The sequence below is a fragment of the Gopherus evgoodei genome, chromosome 2, assembly GCF_007399415.2.
Source record: "Gopherus evgoodei ecotype Sinaloan lineage chromosome 2, rGopEvg1_v1.p, whole genome shotgun sequence".
In the NCBI taxonomy this organism is placed as follows: domain Eukaryota; kingdom Metazoa; phylum Chordata; order Testudines; family Testudinidae; genus Gopherus; species Gopherus evgoodei.
In genome coordinates, this window is record NC_044323.1 from 171072068 (window position 1) to 171087170 (window position 15103).

At 45.8% G+C, this 15103-nt stretch overlaps 1 protein-coding gene across 1 annotated transcript in view; it reads left to right on the forward strand.

The window, feature by feature from the left end:
* Positions 1-340: 340 nt before the first annotated feature.
* Positions 341-15103, forward strand: part of PHLPP1 (PH domain and leucine rich repeat protein phosphatase 1) — a 236280-nt gene continuing 221517 nt past the window's right edge. Inside the window, exon 1 of the mRNA XM_030552262.1 lies at positions 341-2055. Within this exon, the coding sequence (XP_030408122.1) occupies positions 576-2055 (1480 nt within the window). The 5' untranslated portion in view covers positions 341-575. The remainder of the gene's footprint in view (positions 2056-15103) is intronic.

The window sequence follows — 15103 nt, forward strand, 5'->3', positions numbered from 1 at the left end:
GGGCCCCTGCCCTGGGGCAGTCACAGGAGCAGGTGCAGACAGGCGGGCGCGCGGTAGGAACAAGACGGGGGAAGAGAAAAGAGAGGAAGCGGGGGCCGCTGGGACTTGTAGTTCGCGTGTGGGTGCGTGCCCTGGGGAGCCGGCCGCGGACTCTATTTCCCAGCATGCCTCGCTCGCCCTCTGCCGTCACCTTGAATTTATCATCGGAGCCCCGCCCCACCGCGCCAGGGATGGCGTCAACCTGGGACTAGTATTCATGAGCCCGCCCCCTTCGCTCCTCCCTGACTGCTATTGTAAATAGAAGGTTGGAGTTGCTTAATATTCATGAGGCTCCGGGGAGGGGAGGCGGGAAGGCGGCTCCTCTCTCTCTCTCTCCCTAATGGCGCTCGCGACAGCTGTGGAGCGCGGCTGAGCCGAACGCGCGGAGACAGCGACCGACGGAATGTTCCCAATTGCTACATAATCCGCCTCTGGAGCGCGGCGCCTCTCTCCGTTCTGTTTCCCCGCCCCCCTCCTCCTCCGGGCTCCGAGCGGCGCTGCCCCGGGGAGGAGGCGGCATCCCGAGCCCCCGGGCAATGGAGCCCGCGCAGCAGCGAGCGAGAGAAGCCCCGGCGGCGCCGCGGAGCAGCGGCGGCGCGGAGCAGCAGGGCAGCTCCCCAGGCGAGAGGACCCGGGATACGCCGAGCACCGAGAGGAGCGCGGAGCAGCCGGGCGGCGTAGAGGCCGGGCAGCGAGAAGGCAAAGCAGCCGGGGGGCCGCGGAGGAGGCGAGGGACCGCTGGAGGTTTCACTCCCCACGCTGCGCTGGTGGCCAAAGGGACTCAGGCTGCTCCCGGCCGGGGCAGCAGCGCCAACTCCCTGCTGCTGAGGAGGGGGAGGCTGAAGAGGAATCTTTCTGCTGCCGCCGCCGCCGCCTCCTCCTCTTCCCCGGCTGCCCCTGCCTCGCTCGGCACCCGCAGCCTGGACAGGAAAGCGCTGCTGCTGAAGCCGCCCCGGCAGCTGCAGCAGCTGCAGCCCCCGGAGCGGGACTGGGTGCGGCGGGACCTGCAGCGGGGCTGCGTCCATGTCTACGAGCGCCACATGTCCTACCTTCGCCCGGTGCTCTGCACGCTGGAGACCACGGCGGCCGAGGTGGCGGCCCGGCTGCTGCAGCTGGGCCACAGGGGAGGCGCCGGTGTGGTCCGGGTGCTGGGTAGGGCGAGCTCGCAGCCTCAGCAGGAGGCGGCAGCATTCCCGGGGGAGACACTCTCCGATGCCGCGGCTGTAGCAGACCTGGGCAGCCTGACCCTGCCTGCAAGGCAACAGCGGCCGGAGCACGATGAGAGGCCGAGAAGCCGCCGGGGGACACGGCACGAGTTGGCCCGGCAACCGCCGGGGGACAACGGGGAGGCGACCCGACCCGGCCGCCTGGCATTGAGTAGCAGCGCCGGGGAGTGTAGCTGGGCAGATCCCCGGCCGAGTCCCTTGTCCTCCGACTTCAGTCCCAGGGCGCCGCCGCCCGCCGAGCTCTACCTGGCTGGGCCGCCGTTATCCTGCCCCTCCCTCCTGGGTGAGCTGGGGCTGGCGGGCTCCGACACCGAGAGCTTCAGCCTCAGCCCCAGCGCGGAGAGTGTCTCCGATCGCCTGGACCCCTACAGCAGCGGCGGCGGCTCGTCGTCCTCCGAGGAGCTGGAGGTGGATTCTGCTGCGCCAGCGGGGGAGGGGGCAGGTGTGGGGCCGGGCAGGAGCCATCGTCGGCCGGGCGATTTCCCCTCGATGCACCCCCTTCCGCGAAGAGGGCGTGCGGGAGAAGAGCCCCACGGGGTACGGATGGCTGCGGCAGCCCCTGCCGGCTCCAAGGTGTCTCACTTAGGAGGAGAGGCGGGCGCCTTATCTCCCCTGCCCCCGGCCTTGTACGTGCAGTTCCACGGGGAGGTCAGCCGCCGGCTGGAGGCACACGAGAAACCCCTGCAGATCCAGAACGACTACCTGTCCCAGCTGGGTTTCCGGGACCTGTGGAGGGTGCAGGAGGAGGGCATGGACTCCGAGACCGGCTGCCTCATCCGCTTCTATGCAGGTGAGCAAAGGGGTCTGCCTGTAACAGGGCTGGCTGGGTGCGAGGACAGCTCTGCCTACCAGAAAGACCAACGCTAACCTGTGGGGTAACTAGGCATCCCCAGTTGAGTACCAGGGGACTTACTTTAAAAACTACACCTGTGGACTGTTTGCTATAGTGGCACCAGAGACATGCTGGGTTAGCCTGTATTTATTACAGTGTATTTTTAATGATATAGCTCCCAAAGTGCTAGGTGCTTTACATAAATATGGTGTCACTCTGCCGTGAAAAGCTTACAATGATTATCTTCCGTCCCATTTATTTGCCTTACCAAATTCCACACCCCAGGAACCCCACCGAGAAACCTGATTAATATTCCATTATCATTTATGTGGCTAGACTGTCATGAAAACCTATCAGTCAACTTTAGCAAAAGCCTCTGTTATCCAAAACTCACGTTATCTGAGCTTATTTAGTGTTTCTGATGCTGTTTGGGTCATGAAGGTTGTACTGTAGTGTTGAAGAGGTTTTTTCCTCCTGCTACATGAAATTTAGCATCTACATTGAACCTTAAATGTAGAAGTTCTAATATATTGTTACTTGTGTCTTCCACAACTCTTTGTTGGGCTGAAAAGGCAAAAAAAGAAGTATATCTTAAATATTAACTTGCATCATACAAATAGCTTAGCAGTATATTATACATGGCTTTCAACTGTTTCTTCTCAAAACATGAAGCTGAGGGCAGGGCTGCATAGAGATGTGTAGTAAAGATGGATCTTCAAAATTTAACCACTTTAGGCTTGTAATTGTACAGGTAGCACCAGTAGTTCCTATGAGTTCATAGAAGTGCATATTGCTGAAAACTAAATTCTGTATTTACATTAAAAAAAAATTGTTGAAAGTAACTGCAGATGTTTGAGCAGTTTATACAGAACAGTCCTGTCTGTATTGAAAGAATAAGACAATAACCACAGAAGTGTGTGTAGGCAAAGTAACCTTTAAGAATATATGTATCAAAATCTTGGTCACATAAACTAAATTTTTAATGAAACTTTGCTGTGTGGCTTCCCAAGCAGAACTTGGCAAATAAATTGCTTTTAATTTTTGCACTGTAAATATGCACAATTTTGTATTTGTGGTATCTGCTTTAAAACATGCTGTCCCAATTGTGTTACTGACTTAATGTAAAATGTCAACCAAATAGTTTGCATTTAATTTCCTTGCCCATCACTTTAGAAATGAGGGGAGAGAAAAGAACAATTGAACATTCAAATACAGTACGTGCCATGCAATAAGTGAGTTTATTTCAATGTGCATATCTTGTATCTTGCAAGTTAGTACTCTTAGCCATTTGATAGAAAATAACAACGCAACATGTTGCCACTATTGCACTTGACCATGAAACTTGTTTTCTATTGTGTACTACTTAAAGCTACAGTACTGAGGCAGCAAAATGAACAGTTTGGAAAAAAGTGTACTAACAGTAATACACTAGATCAACTCCCCTCCCTTTTCAGGTGGTCTGATGCTTAAGAACATAAGAATGGCCCTACTGGGTCAGACCAAAGGTCTGTGTAGCCCAGTATCTTGTCTTCCGACAGTGGCCAGTGCTAGGTGCCCTAGAGGGAATGAACAGAACAGGTAATCATCAGGTGATCCATCCCCTGATGTTCATTTCCCAGCTTCTGGCAAACAGAGGTTAGGGACACCATATCTGCCCATCCTGGCTAATAGCTATTGATGTACCTATCCTCCATGTATTTATTTAGTTCTTTTTTGAACCCTGTTATGGTCTTGGCCTTCACAGAATACTCTGGCAAGGCGTTCCACAGGTTGACTGTGCATTGTGTGAAGAAATACTTCCTTTTATTTCTTTTAAACCTGCTGCCTATTAATTTTATTTGGTGACCCCCCTAGTTCTTATGTTAAGGAAGTGTTGTTTACTACTTCTCATATCTACTTTCTCTATATCAGTCATGATTTTATAGACGTCAATCATCTTTCCCCTTAGCTGTCTCTTTTCCAAGCTGAAAAGTCCCAGTTAATATCTCCTCATATAGAAGCTATTCCATACCCCTAATAACTTTTGTTGTTGTTAAGTATCAGAGGGTAGCCGTGTTAGTCTGGATCTGTAAAAGCAGCAAAGAATCCTGTGGCACCTTATAGACTAACAGATGTTTTGGAGCATGAGCTTTCGTGGGTGAATACCCACTTCCTCAGATGCATGTAATGGAAATATCCAGGGGCAGGTATATATATGTGTGCTAGCAAGCAAGCTAGAGATAACGAGGTCAGTTCAATCAGGGAGGATGAGGCCCTGTTCTGCTGAGCTCTGTGCCTTTATACTTACACACAACTATTTCAAATTTGATGACAATATATATCTCCAGATCAGTGGCACTGCTATGGGCACCCGCATGGCCCCACAATATGCCAATATCTTCATGGCCGACCTGGAACAACGCTTCCTCAGCTCTCGTCCACTCACACCCCTTCTCTATCTACGCTACATTGATGACATCTTCATCATCTGGACCCATGGGAAGGAGACTCTGGAAAAATTCCACCATGATTTCAACAGCTTCCACCCCACCATCAACCTCAGCCTGGACCAATCTACACGAGAGGTCCACTTTCTTGACACCACGGTGCAAATAAGTGATGGTCACATTAACACCACCCTATATCGAAAACCCACCGACCGCTATGCCTACCTTCATGCCTCCAGCTTCCATCCCGGGCACATCACACGATCCATTGTCTACAGCCAAGCACTGAGGTACAACCGCATCTGCTCTAACCCCTCAGACAGAGACCAACACCTACAAAATCTCCACCAAGCATTCTCAAAACTACAATACCCGCACGAGGAAATAAGGAAACAGATCAACAGAGCCAGACGTGTACCCAGAAGCCTCCTACTGCAAGACAAACCCAAGAGAGAAACCAACAGGACTCCACTGGCCATCACATACAGTCCCCAGCTAAAACCCCTCCAACGCATCATCAAGGATCTACAACCCATCCTGGACAATGATCCCACACTTTCACAGGCCTTGGGTGGCAGGCCAATCCTTGCCCACAGACAACCTGCCAACCTGAAACATATTCTCACCAGTAACTGCACACCACACCATAACAACTCTTGCTCAGGAACCAATCCATGCAACAAACCTCGATGCCAACTCTGCCCACATATCTACACCAGCGACACCATCACAGGACCTAACCAGATCAGCCACACCATCACTGGTTCATTCACCTGCACATCCACCAATGTAATATACGCCATCATATGCCAGCAATGCCCCTCTGCTATGTACATCGGCCAAACTGGACAGTCTCTATGGAAAAGGATAAATGGACACAAATCAGACATTAGGAATGGCAATATACAAAAACCTGTAGGAGAGCACTTCAACCTCCCTGGCCACACTATAGCAGACCTTAAGGTGGCCATCCTGCAGCAAAAAAACTTCAGGACCAGACTTCAAAGAGAAACTGCTGAGCTTCAGTTCATCTGCAAATTTGACACCATCAGCTCAGGATTGAACAAAGACTGTGAATGGCTTGCCAATTACAGAACCAGTTTCTCCTCTCTTGGTTTTCACACCTCAACTGCTAGAACAGGGCCTCATCCTCCCTGATTGAACTGACCTCGTTATCTCTAGCTTGCTTGCTAGCACACATATATATACCTGCCCCTGGATATTTCCATTACATGCATCTGAGGAAGTGGGTATTCACCCACGAAAGCTCATGCTCCAAAACGTCTGTTAGTCTATAAGGTGCCACAGGATTCTTTGCTGCTTTTGTTGTTGTTGTTTTCTGAACCTTTTCCAATTTCAATATATCTTTTTTTGAGATGGGGCGACCACGTTTGCACACAGTACTCAAGATGTGAGTGTATCATGGATTTATATAGCAGCAACATGATATCTTCTGTCCTGTTAGCTATCCCTTCTTAATTATTCCCAGCATTCTGTTTGCTTTTTTGACTGTCGCTGCACATTGAGTGGATGTTTTCAGAGAACTATCCACAATGACTCCAAGATCTTTCTTGAATGGTAACAGCTAATTTAGACCCAATCATTTTATATGTATAGCTGGGATTATGCTTTCCAATGTGCATCACTTTGCATTTATCAGCATTAAATTTCATCTTCCATTTTGTTGTCCAGTCACCTAGTTTTGAGAGATCCTTTTGTAGCTCTTCAGTGTGCCTGGGTCTTAACTATCTGTCGTAATTTTGTATCATCGTCAAATTTTGCCACCTCACTGTTTACCCCTTTTTTCAGATCATTTATGAATATGTTGAATAGGACTGGTCCCAGAACAGCCCCCTGGGGGACACCACTATTTCCCTCTCTCCATTCTGATGCTTCCTTCAGGTTTCTAGCATGCACCATAGCAGTATTTTCACTGCAACTAGAGTATTGCTCAGTGCAGGAGTTCATTGGGAGGGGATAGATACCTTGGAATCAGAAATTTTAAAATTGTTTCAGGTGGTTGTAGATTTAATGTCTTAACTATGCAATAAGGTGTAATTAAGCAGGTCTCTTAAGGAATGTCTCTTTTTTTTTTTCTAAACTCATTACTTCCACTCCCACAGTTAAGTGGTAATACACAAATTTGGTCCCAAATGTGGTAGCAACTGTGTTTGCACTTCTGTGTGCTTCACAAACTGCACATTATTTAAATAAAATAAAAGTTAAAAACCATGAGCCTTTTACAGTCTTGCTCACACCCACTTACATATTTTAACGTTAATGCGTGACTATTTTAATATGAAAAGATCCATAGAATGCCAAAATTATTTAGGCATGGGATAATCTTTGTGCTTTTATCCACTTGATAGAAAACTTAACAGCTTGTAAAAGCTGAATTTCCTGGCTTTAAAACACAACTTTGTAGGATAAGTACATAGTATGGAGTATGTAGTGGATTAAAGCAAACTTAAATTTGAGTTACACAATCTCAAATATTGATTAGCATGCCATTTTTTAGCACTTTCAAACAAAAAAAACTTTCACTCAGTTTAAATTCATATTTCTCAGGATGACCTGTCCTAATAACCAAGGTAGGAAACACCTATCATGAGATGTCTATTATAGAATGACTACATTAATTGATAGTCTGTGCCATCCAAAACTAGTGATTAAAAATAATGGACAACATGTAATCATAACAATTTCATATAGCAGTCTTAGAAGTCAATTAAGTAGCCATCTCCTATTTCTCAGGCAAACAAGTGTAACAGTAACCAGTAGTGCTGAACAGACAATAAATGCACAGAGAAACAAGATGGATGAGGTAATATCTTTTGTTGGACCACCTTCTGTTGGTGAGAGAGACAAGCCTTCAAGCTTACACAGAGCTCTTCAGATCCACTGAGAGAGATTACCTCACTCACATTGCGTCTCTAATATCCCGAGACCAACACAGCTACAACAATACATACAGTAAATACACAGGACAGAATTAACACAAAATGGCATAAGGAAGTGTTGAATTATTCCCTATGACTGTCTGGTCCCTTATATTCTAGTGGAGGGCTTCACCTAAGAGGGGTGGAAGGAGCAGATGCCCCTCACATGGGATATTTCTGCTTGTGATAAACAATGTGGTTACAAATGGTGACTCATAAAGACCCTGAGGGCTGCTCTAAAACTGTGCACCCCTTGCCCCCTTTGGCCATCATTCTCTTGGGTGGTGCACCACTGGATGGAGGTGTTGGTTGCTATCTATCTTTACAATTTCCTGCAGATGCAGTAGGAATTGGTGTAGTCTTTTCCTGATCACTTTTATCTTTGCTTCCCTTTCATAAAAATGTTTAACACTCTAAGTGGAGGAAGATGTTGCAACACTTAAATGTACTTAAAATATAGAATGCTAGTAGAGTGCTACATTTCTCTGTGTGGAATTGCAGCTTTTATTAAAAAAAATAAACAAAAAAACCAAGCAAACAAAATGCTGAAACATGTCGCTTGACATTTTATGGCAGAGTTCTGTATTCTACATGTAATTAGTAGGAAGCATGTTTATCTTAGCTCACTTTAAGATACGGCTTGCACATTTCCAGTATTTCTCCATCGGCCGTGCTCCTCTTATTTTTAAGATCATGGAGTTGTTTAACTCTTGTCTTAAGCTTTGTAACATTTAAACTTACAATATAACTTGTTGTTGAAGTGAAACACATCTTTTGGGCCTTAAGGGCCTGATCCTACTCCCGTTGTTTTCACTGTGAGCAGAATCAGGCTTAAGTGACTAGTCATGCACAGTAACGTTGTGCTTTGTGGGAATCTATTTTTAAGACTTTCCTCAAAGTCCAAATATTTAACCACATCCTTTTAAATTAAGATTTAATATCTTTCTGCTGAGGTATTATTTTACTGGATTATGGAACTCAGTAATAATCCATAGTGCAATTATACTTGTGATATTGTAGCTGTGAGACCGATTAGATCAGAGTTACTAAATTATTCCTTAAATTGTAAGAGTCACTTTGATCCAACATGCTTTTTGAACACCAAGTATAGTGTCCCTTAATGCTCTGTTTGCCAAAAAAAAATCTTGTGAAACATTTTCCTAGTGGACTGGACTTCTTAAATTTTCAATGCAGGCAAAATTGTGCTGCTAGTACAAATAATTTTAAAATGAACAGATCATTTTGGACTAATTAATTTGAGTTTTCAGATTAAAAGGGTTTCCTAAATTTATTCATGCTGCGTTCTGAATCTGCGCACTGTAAACAATGTGTTCTCTGAAATGATTTCTGAAAACTTTTCTTTTGCGACTGGGATTTTGGGGTGGCTTTTTGGCACTTGCTGAAATGTGGTATTACTTTTGCCCTGAAATTCAGTGTGAGTCATGAGGCTTCCATACTGCTGGTGTCATCAAATACCACTTTTCAGGAAAATTGCCTATAGGCAGAATATTACAACTGGCATTTCTCAATAAAGAACTTTCATTTCAAACATGGTTGTCAGATCTTATTTGAGAAATGCTCCTTGCCCATATGACCTTTCAGAAAGCAGTGTTGAGAAAAATATGTTCAGCTTTATATCAAACTGTATTTTGATGTAAAATGTCAGTCTTCCATTCTTGTCTCAATTTTGGGACAATTAATACATCAGTCAACTGGAATGATCCAACTGGATTAAAAATAGTCAGTTATTGAAGCTGGAAATGTTAATGTTACTATGTGTGCAAGAACAGGTTTTAGATACTTAATGTTATGTGACACATGGGCTTTCTAGAGTGTGGCACATGTGGAAATGGCTAGACTTATGTATATTTTAGGAATAGTGTGGAAGTCATGATTCTGAAGTTGTGCCACTTTGCGGTAAAGAGAGAGTGAATAATTTAATACAACTGTAGCAAAATACCCCTCTACCTCAATATAACGCTGTCCTCGGGAGCCAAAAAATCTTACTGCAATATAGATGAAACCGTGTTATATCGAACTTGCTTTGATGCACCGGAGTGTGCAGCCCCCCCCCCCCAAGCACTGCTTTACTGCGTTATATCCGGTTGTATTATATCGAGGTAGAGGTGTATTAGCACCTTTTTTCTTCGGGAACTACTAGTGGTCTTAAACTGAGTTCATCAAACACAGTGCATAAGCGTAAAACTAGAAATGTACTATTAAGGTCTCGCTTTCTTGTTGGTTTTGCATCACTGTTTTTTGTTTTTAACTCCATTATTTTATTTAATGTAATACACCCCACTTTCCCCAAAGACGTCATTGAGAAGGTGAGCTCTTTGGTGTGTTAACTTAAACATAACTGTACAACCAAGCACTTCAAAGAAAACAGTTTTTGGCTTGAACTTTCCTACTTATTTTCTTTTATTTTTCCTTCCTGTTTGATGTAAATTGTATGTTCACTTGCGTAAGAATTGTCATAGTGCATCAGACCAATGATCCAGATGCATCTGACAGTTGGAGGTTTGGGGACATCTAGAATATGGGATTATGTTCCTGACTAACATGGCCATCGATGGACCTTTGCTCCATGAACTTATCTTATTCTTTTATGAGCCCAGTTATGCTTTTGGTCTTCACAGCATGCCCTTGCAACGAGTTCCACAGGTTGACTGTGCATTGTGTGAAGAAGTACTTCCTTTTGTTTGCCTTAAACCTGCTGCCTGTTTAATTTTATTCAGTGATTCCCCAGTTCTTGTGTTCTGTGAAAGAGTAAATAACACTTACTTTCTCCACACCATTCATGATTTATAAACCTCTGTGATATCCTTCCCTTAATTGCCTCTTTTCTAAGCTGAGCAGTCCCAGTCTTTTTTCATCTGTCCTCATACCAAAGTTGTTCCATACCTATAATCACTTTTTTTGTTGCTCTTCTCTGTACTTTTTCCAATTTTACTATATCTCTTTATTGAGGTGCAGTGACCAAAACTACATGCAGTAGTCAGGGTGTGGGTGTACCATGGATTTATATAGAGGCATTAGGATATTTTCTTTTTTTAATCTATTCCTTTCTTAATGGTTCCTAACACTTAGGGGATAAATGGGACTGCCACAGCATATTGGGTGATGTTTTCAGAGATTTTTCCGCAATGACTCAAAGATCTTCCTTGGGAGGTGAAAGCTAATTTAGATCCTGTCATTATTGTATGTATAATTGGGATTATGTTTTTGGATGTGCATTACTTTGCACTTATCAGCATGGAATTTCATCTGCCATTTTCTTGCTCAAGTCACTCAGTTTTGTGAGATCTTTCGCAGCCAGCTTTGGACTTAACTATCTTGAATAATTTTGTATCACTTTCAAATTTTTCCGCCTCACTGTTTATCCCTTTTCCAGGTCATTTATGAATATGTTGAACTGAACAGGTTCCAGTAGAGATCTGTAGAGGGACCTGGGGTCCTGCTATTTACCTCTGCCCACTATGAACACTGGTCACTTATTCCTACTTTTTTCCAACGGTCTTTTTAACTAGTTACTGATCCATGAGAAGACCTTTCTGCTTATCTCATGTCTGCTTACTTAGCTCAAGAGCCTTCTGTGTCGGACCTTGTCAAGGGTTTTTTTTGAAAGTCCAGATACACTGACCGGATCACCCTTGTCCACATGGTGGTTGTTCTAATAGATTGGCAAGGCATGATTTCCATTTACAAAAGCTCCAACATATTGTGTTGATCTGTGTCTGATAATTTTGTTGTTTTACCTAGTTTCAACTAGTTTGCCTGATATTGACATTAAGCTTACTGGCCTATAATTGTCAGGTTGGTCTCTGGAGCTCTTGTTAAAAAATAAAATAAAACAGATGTTACATTAGCCACCTGCCAATCACCGTGTACAAAAGCTGATTTAAGCGATAAGTTCCATACTGCAGTTAGTAGTTTGCAATTTCATATTTGAATTCCTTCAGAATTCTTGGGTCAATACCATCCGGTCCTGGTGACTTCTTATTGTTTAATTTGAGTTTCTTCCAAAACCACCTCTATTGACACCTCAATCTGGGAAAGTTGCTCAGATCCGTCACCTAAAAAGAAATGACTGGTGTGGGAATTTCCTCTACATCCTCTGCAGTGAGGACTGATTCAAAGACTTCATTTAGCTTCTCTGCATCAGCCATATCTTTCTTGAGTGCTGCTTCAGCACCTTGATCATCAATTACCCTGCTGATTGCTTCCTACTTCTGATGTACTTACTTTTATTTTTTTTCTCCCTTAGTTTTTATGTCCTTAGCTAGTTGCTCTCCAAATTTGTTCTTGGTTTGCCTTCTTAAATTGTGGCAAGCTGAATAAAAATATATGCCCCTTTCTGTTTCCCTCACTAGGATTTGACTTCCCATTTTTAAATGAAGCCTTTTTGCGTCTGACTTGGTTTTTTTTTGTGTTTTTTTTTACTCTTTTTAACTGTGGTGGCATTTTTTTGGTGTTTTTACTTCATTTATGTATTTGTAATATACATTTAGTTTGAGTCTCCATTATGGTGTTTTAAAATAATCTCTGTGCAGTTTGCAGGCATTTCACCCTTGTGAGTAAGGGACACACTTCTGTGTCATGCAGTAGGAGAAAACACTGGTAAATACTCACACCTCAGTGAGACCAGACCTTATTAATCTTGTTTGAATCTGAAACATTTAACCTTGGTATGTTAAGGTGACTAAATGTCCACCTCTGAAGTTGCATTGGTTTCCTTGTCAACAAGTTAAAATGATTGAATCACTGTTAGTTGGCAGTAGTTCAGCTGATGTGAAGACTTAGGGCTTGGCTACACTGAAAAATTGCAGCGCTGTAAAGCCACTACCAGTGCTGCAACTCACTCACCATCCACACTTGCAAGGCACGTACAGTGCTGTATCTCCCTGGCTACAGCGCTGGCTGTACTCCACCTCGGCCTGGGGAATAATGACTGCAGCGCTGCTCCGCCAGTGTGGCCACCAAAAGTGCTGTTGTTGGCCTCCAGAGGTATTCGGAGGTATCCCAGAATGCCTGTTCAGCCACTCTGCTCATCAGTTCGAACTCTACTGCCCTGGCCTCAGGTGACCCGCCCTTTAAATGCCCTGGGAATTTTAAAAATCCCCTTCCTGTTTGCTCAGCCAGGTGTGGAGTGCAGTCAATGAATCTTTTGAGGTGACCATGCCTCCATATGCCAAACGAGCCCGAGCATGGAGCAATGGCGAGTTGCTGGACTTCATCAGTGTTTGGGGGGAGGAAGCTGTGCAGTCCCAGCTGCACTTCAGCCATAGGAATTACGATACCTACGGGCAGATATCAAGAGCCATGCTGGAAAGGGGCCATGACCGGGACGCGGTGCAGTGCAGGATTAAAGTGAAGAAGCTGCAAAGTGCCTATTGCAAAGCCCGTGAGGGAAACTGTTGCTCCGGTGCTGCCCCCACGACCTGCCATTTTTACAAAGAGCTGGACGTGATACTTGGGGGTGACCCCACTGCCAATCCGAGGACCACGATGGACCCTTCAGAGCGAAGGGGGAGAGGAGCAGGAGGGGAGAGGAGGAAACAGAGAGTGAGGGTACTGGGGTGGGGGGAGACACCCCGGAGTCCCTGGAGGCATGCAGCTCTTCTCAAGCCAGGAGGAAGGTAGCCAGTCGTAGTAGCCGGTACTTGGTGGAGGACAAACAGAGGAGTGGGTTCCCGGTAAGCGGCTTTTATTTTCAGGATGGAAATGTTTCGGGAGAGGAGGGAGGGTTAAGGCTGCATGCATGCATGCCTAGATGTGGAATAGCGCGTTGATGTGGTCTATCACATCGTGGTAATTGGCCTCGGTAATCTCTTCAAAAGTTTCAGCCAGAGTGTGGGCAATGCACTTGCACAAGTTTATTGGGAGAGCCACTGTGGTCCTTGTCCCAGTCAGGCTAACGCGTCCGCCCCACTGTGCCGCGAGGGGTGGGGGGACCATTGCTGCACACAGGCAAGCTGCATAGGGGCCAGGGCGGAATCCGCATTGCTGTAGCAGACCTTTCTACTCTTCCCAGGTGACCCGCAGCAGCGAGATATCTTTCAGGATTAACTCCTGTGGAAAATGTTGGGAGAGTGTTCGGTGTAGGTGCCTCCTGCCGCTGCTTGCTTTCCCCAATGCACAGAAACTCTGAGGAAAGTACAGCCTTGAAGCAATCAGTCCCCCTTACTCACCATTTCGGGGCTCCTGTGGATTGTGTGCTCTCTTTGGCATGGGAAAATTATGCTATTGTGAAGACTGTAAACTCCTTCACTGTGTGGGAATAACTGTCTGATATAAAAAATGCTGCCTCTGTTAAGTGTTGCCTTTTTTGCCTTTCCACAAGCAACCTTGAGATCTCAGCTGCCCGTGTTATCAACAGCTCAAAGACTCCAAAATCTCTGGAAGAAGCCGCGAAAAAGCAAAGAAGACATGCTGCAAGCGGTTATGGATCACTCTGTCACAGAAAATCAAAAACTGCAGGACTGGAGGGAAAGGGAAAGCAGGATCCGCCAGAAAAACGCAGCGGCCAGGAAGAAAAGCACAAAGCAGCTGGTAAGCATCCTGGCATGCCAAGCGGACTCTCTATCCAGGCGCTCGTAGCCATGCAGGGAGAGCACTACCGTGCTGGTGCCCCCCCCTCCCCCGTCCCAAAGCTCTTTCCCTTGGGCCCCAATGTCAGCTCAAAACCGCCTTCCCCAGCATCCAGGTTCTTACCACCACCAGCTGCCTCCAGCACCTGTACGTTCACCAACCAGCCCTGAGAACTACGACCCTTACCCTCTGCACTCAACCCCCACTACCATGCAGTACAGGCATCCTGAAGTGCAACAGTCATTGCACAGCACTCCAGACAGGACATATTCAAACCTGAGACTGTCCAGTTCCCCACCGCACCCCCCTGCCCTTTTAGATTCCCAAAATGTTGCGTGTCTGTTAATAAAGTTATTTTCTTTTCAATAAATGAATTCTTGGCTTTGAAAACAGTCTTTATTGCAGAAAGTCAAAGATACTTTAGCCCAGGAAAGAAACAGGCACTGCAAATCAGCTTAGGAAACAGATTTCTACTGACATTGTAACCACTGCATTTCACTCCTGTGCAAGGCACCAAACATTACTGTTAGTTTTCAGCCTCAGATTCCTCCCTCAAGACACCCCTAATCCTTGCAGCCCGGTGCTGGGCCTCTCTAGTAGCCCTGCTCTCTGGCATTGCAAATTCAGCCTCCAGGCGGTAAACCTCAGAAGTCCATGCCTGACTGAATCTTTTACCCTTCCCTTCACAAATATTATGGAGGGTACAGTACGCAGATATAATCATGGGGATACTGCTTTCACCCAAGTCTAGCTTCCCATACAGAGATTGCCAGCGCCCCTTCAAACGGCCAATAGCACACTCCACAGTCATTCTGCACCGGCTCAGCCTGTAGTTGAACCGGTCCTTGCTCCTGTCAAGCTTCCCTGTATACGGTTTCATGAGCCATGGCATTAACAGGTAAGCGGGGTCTCCAAGGATCACAGTGGGCATTTCGACGTCCCCTACTGTGATCTTCCGGTCTGGGAAAAAAGTCCCTGCCTGCAGCTTCCTGAACAGGCCAGTGTTCCAAAAGATGCATGCATAGAGCACCTTTCCAGGCCAGCCTGTGT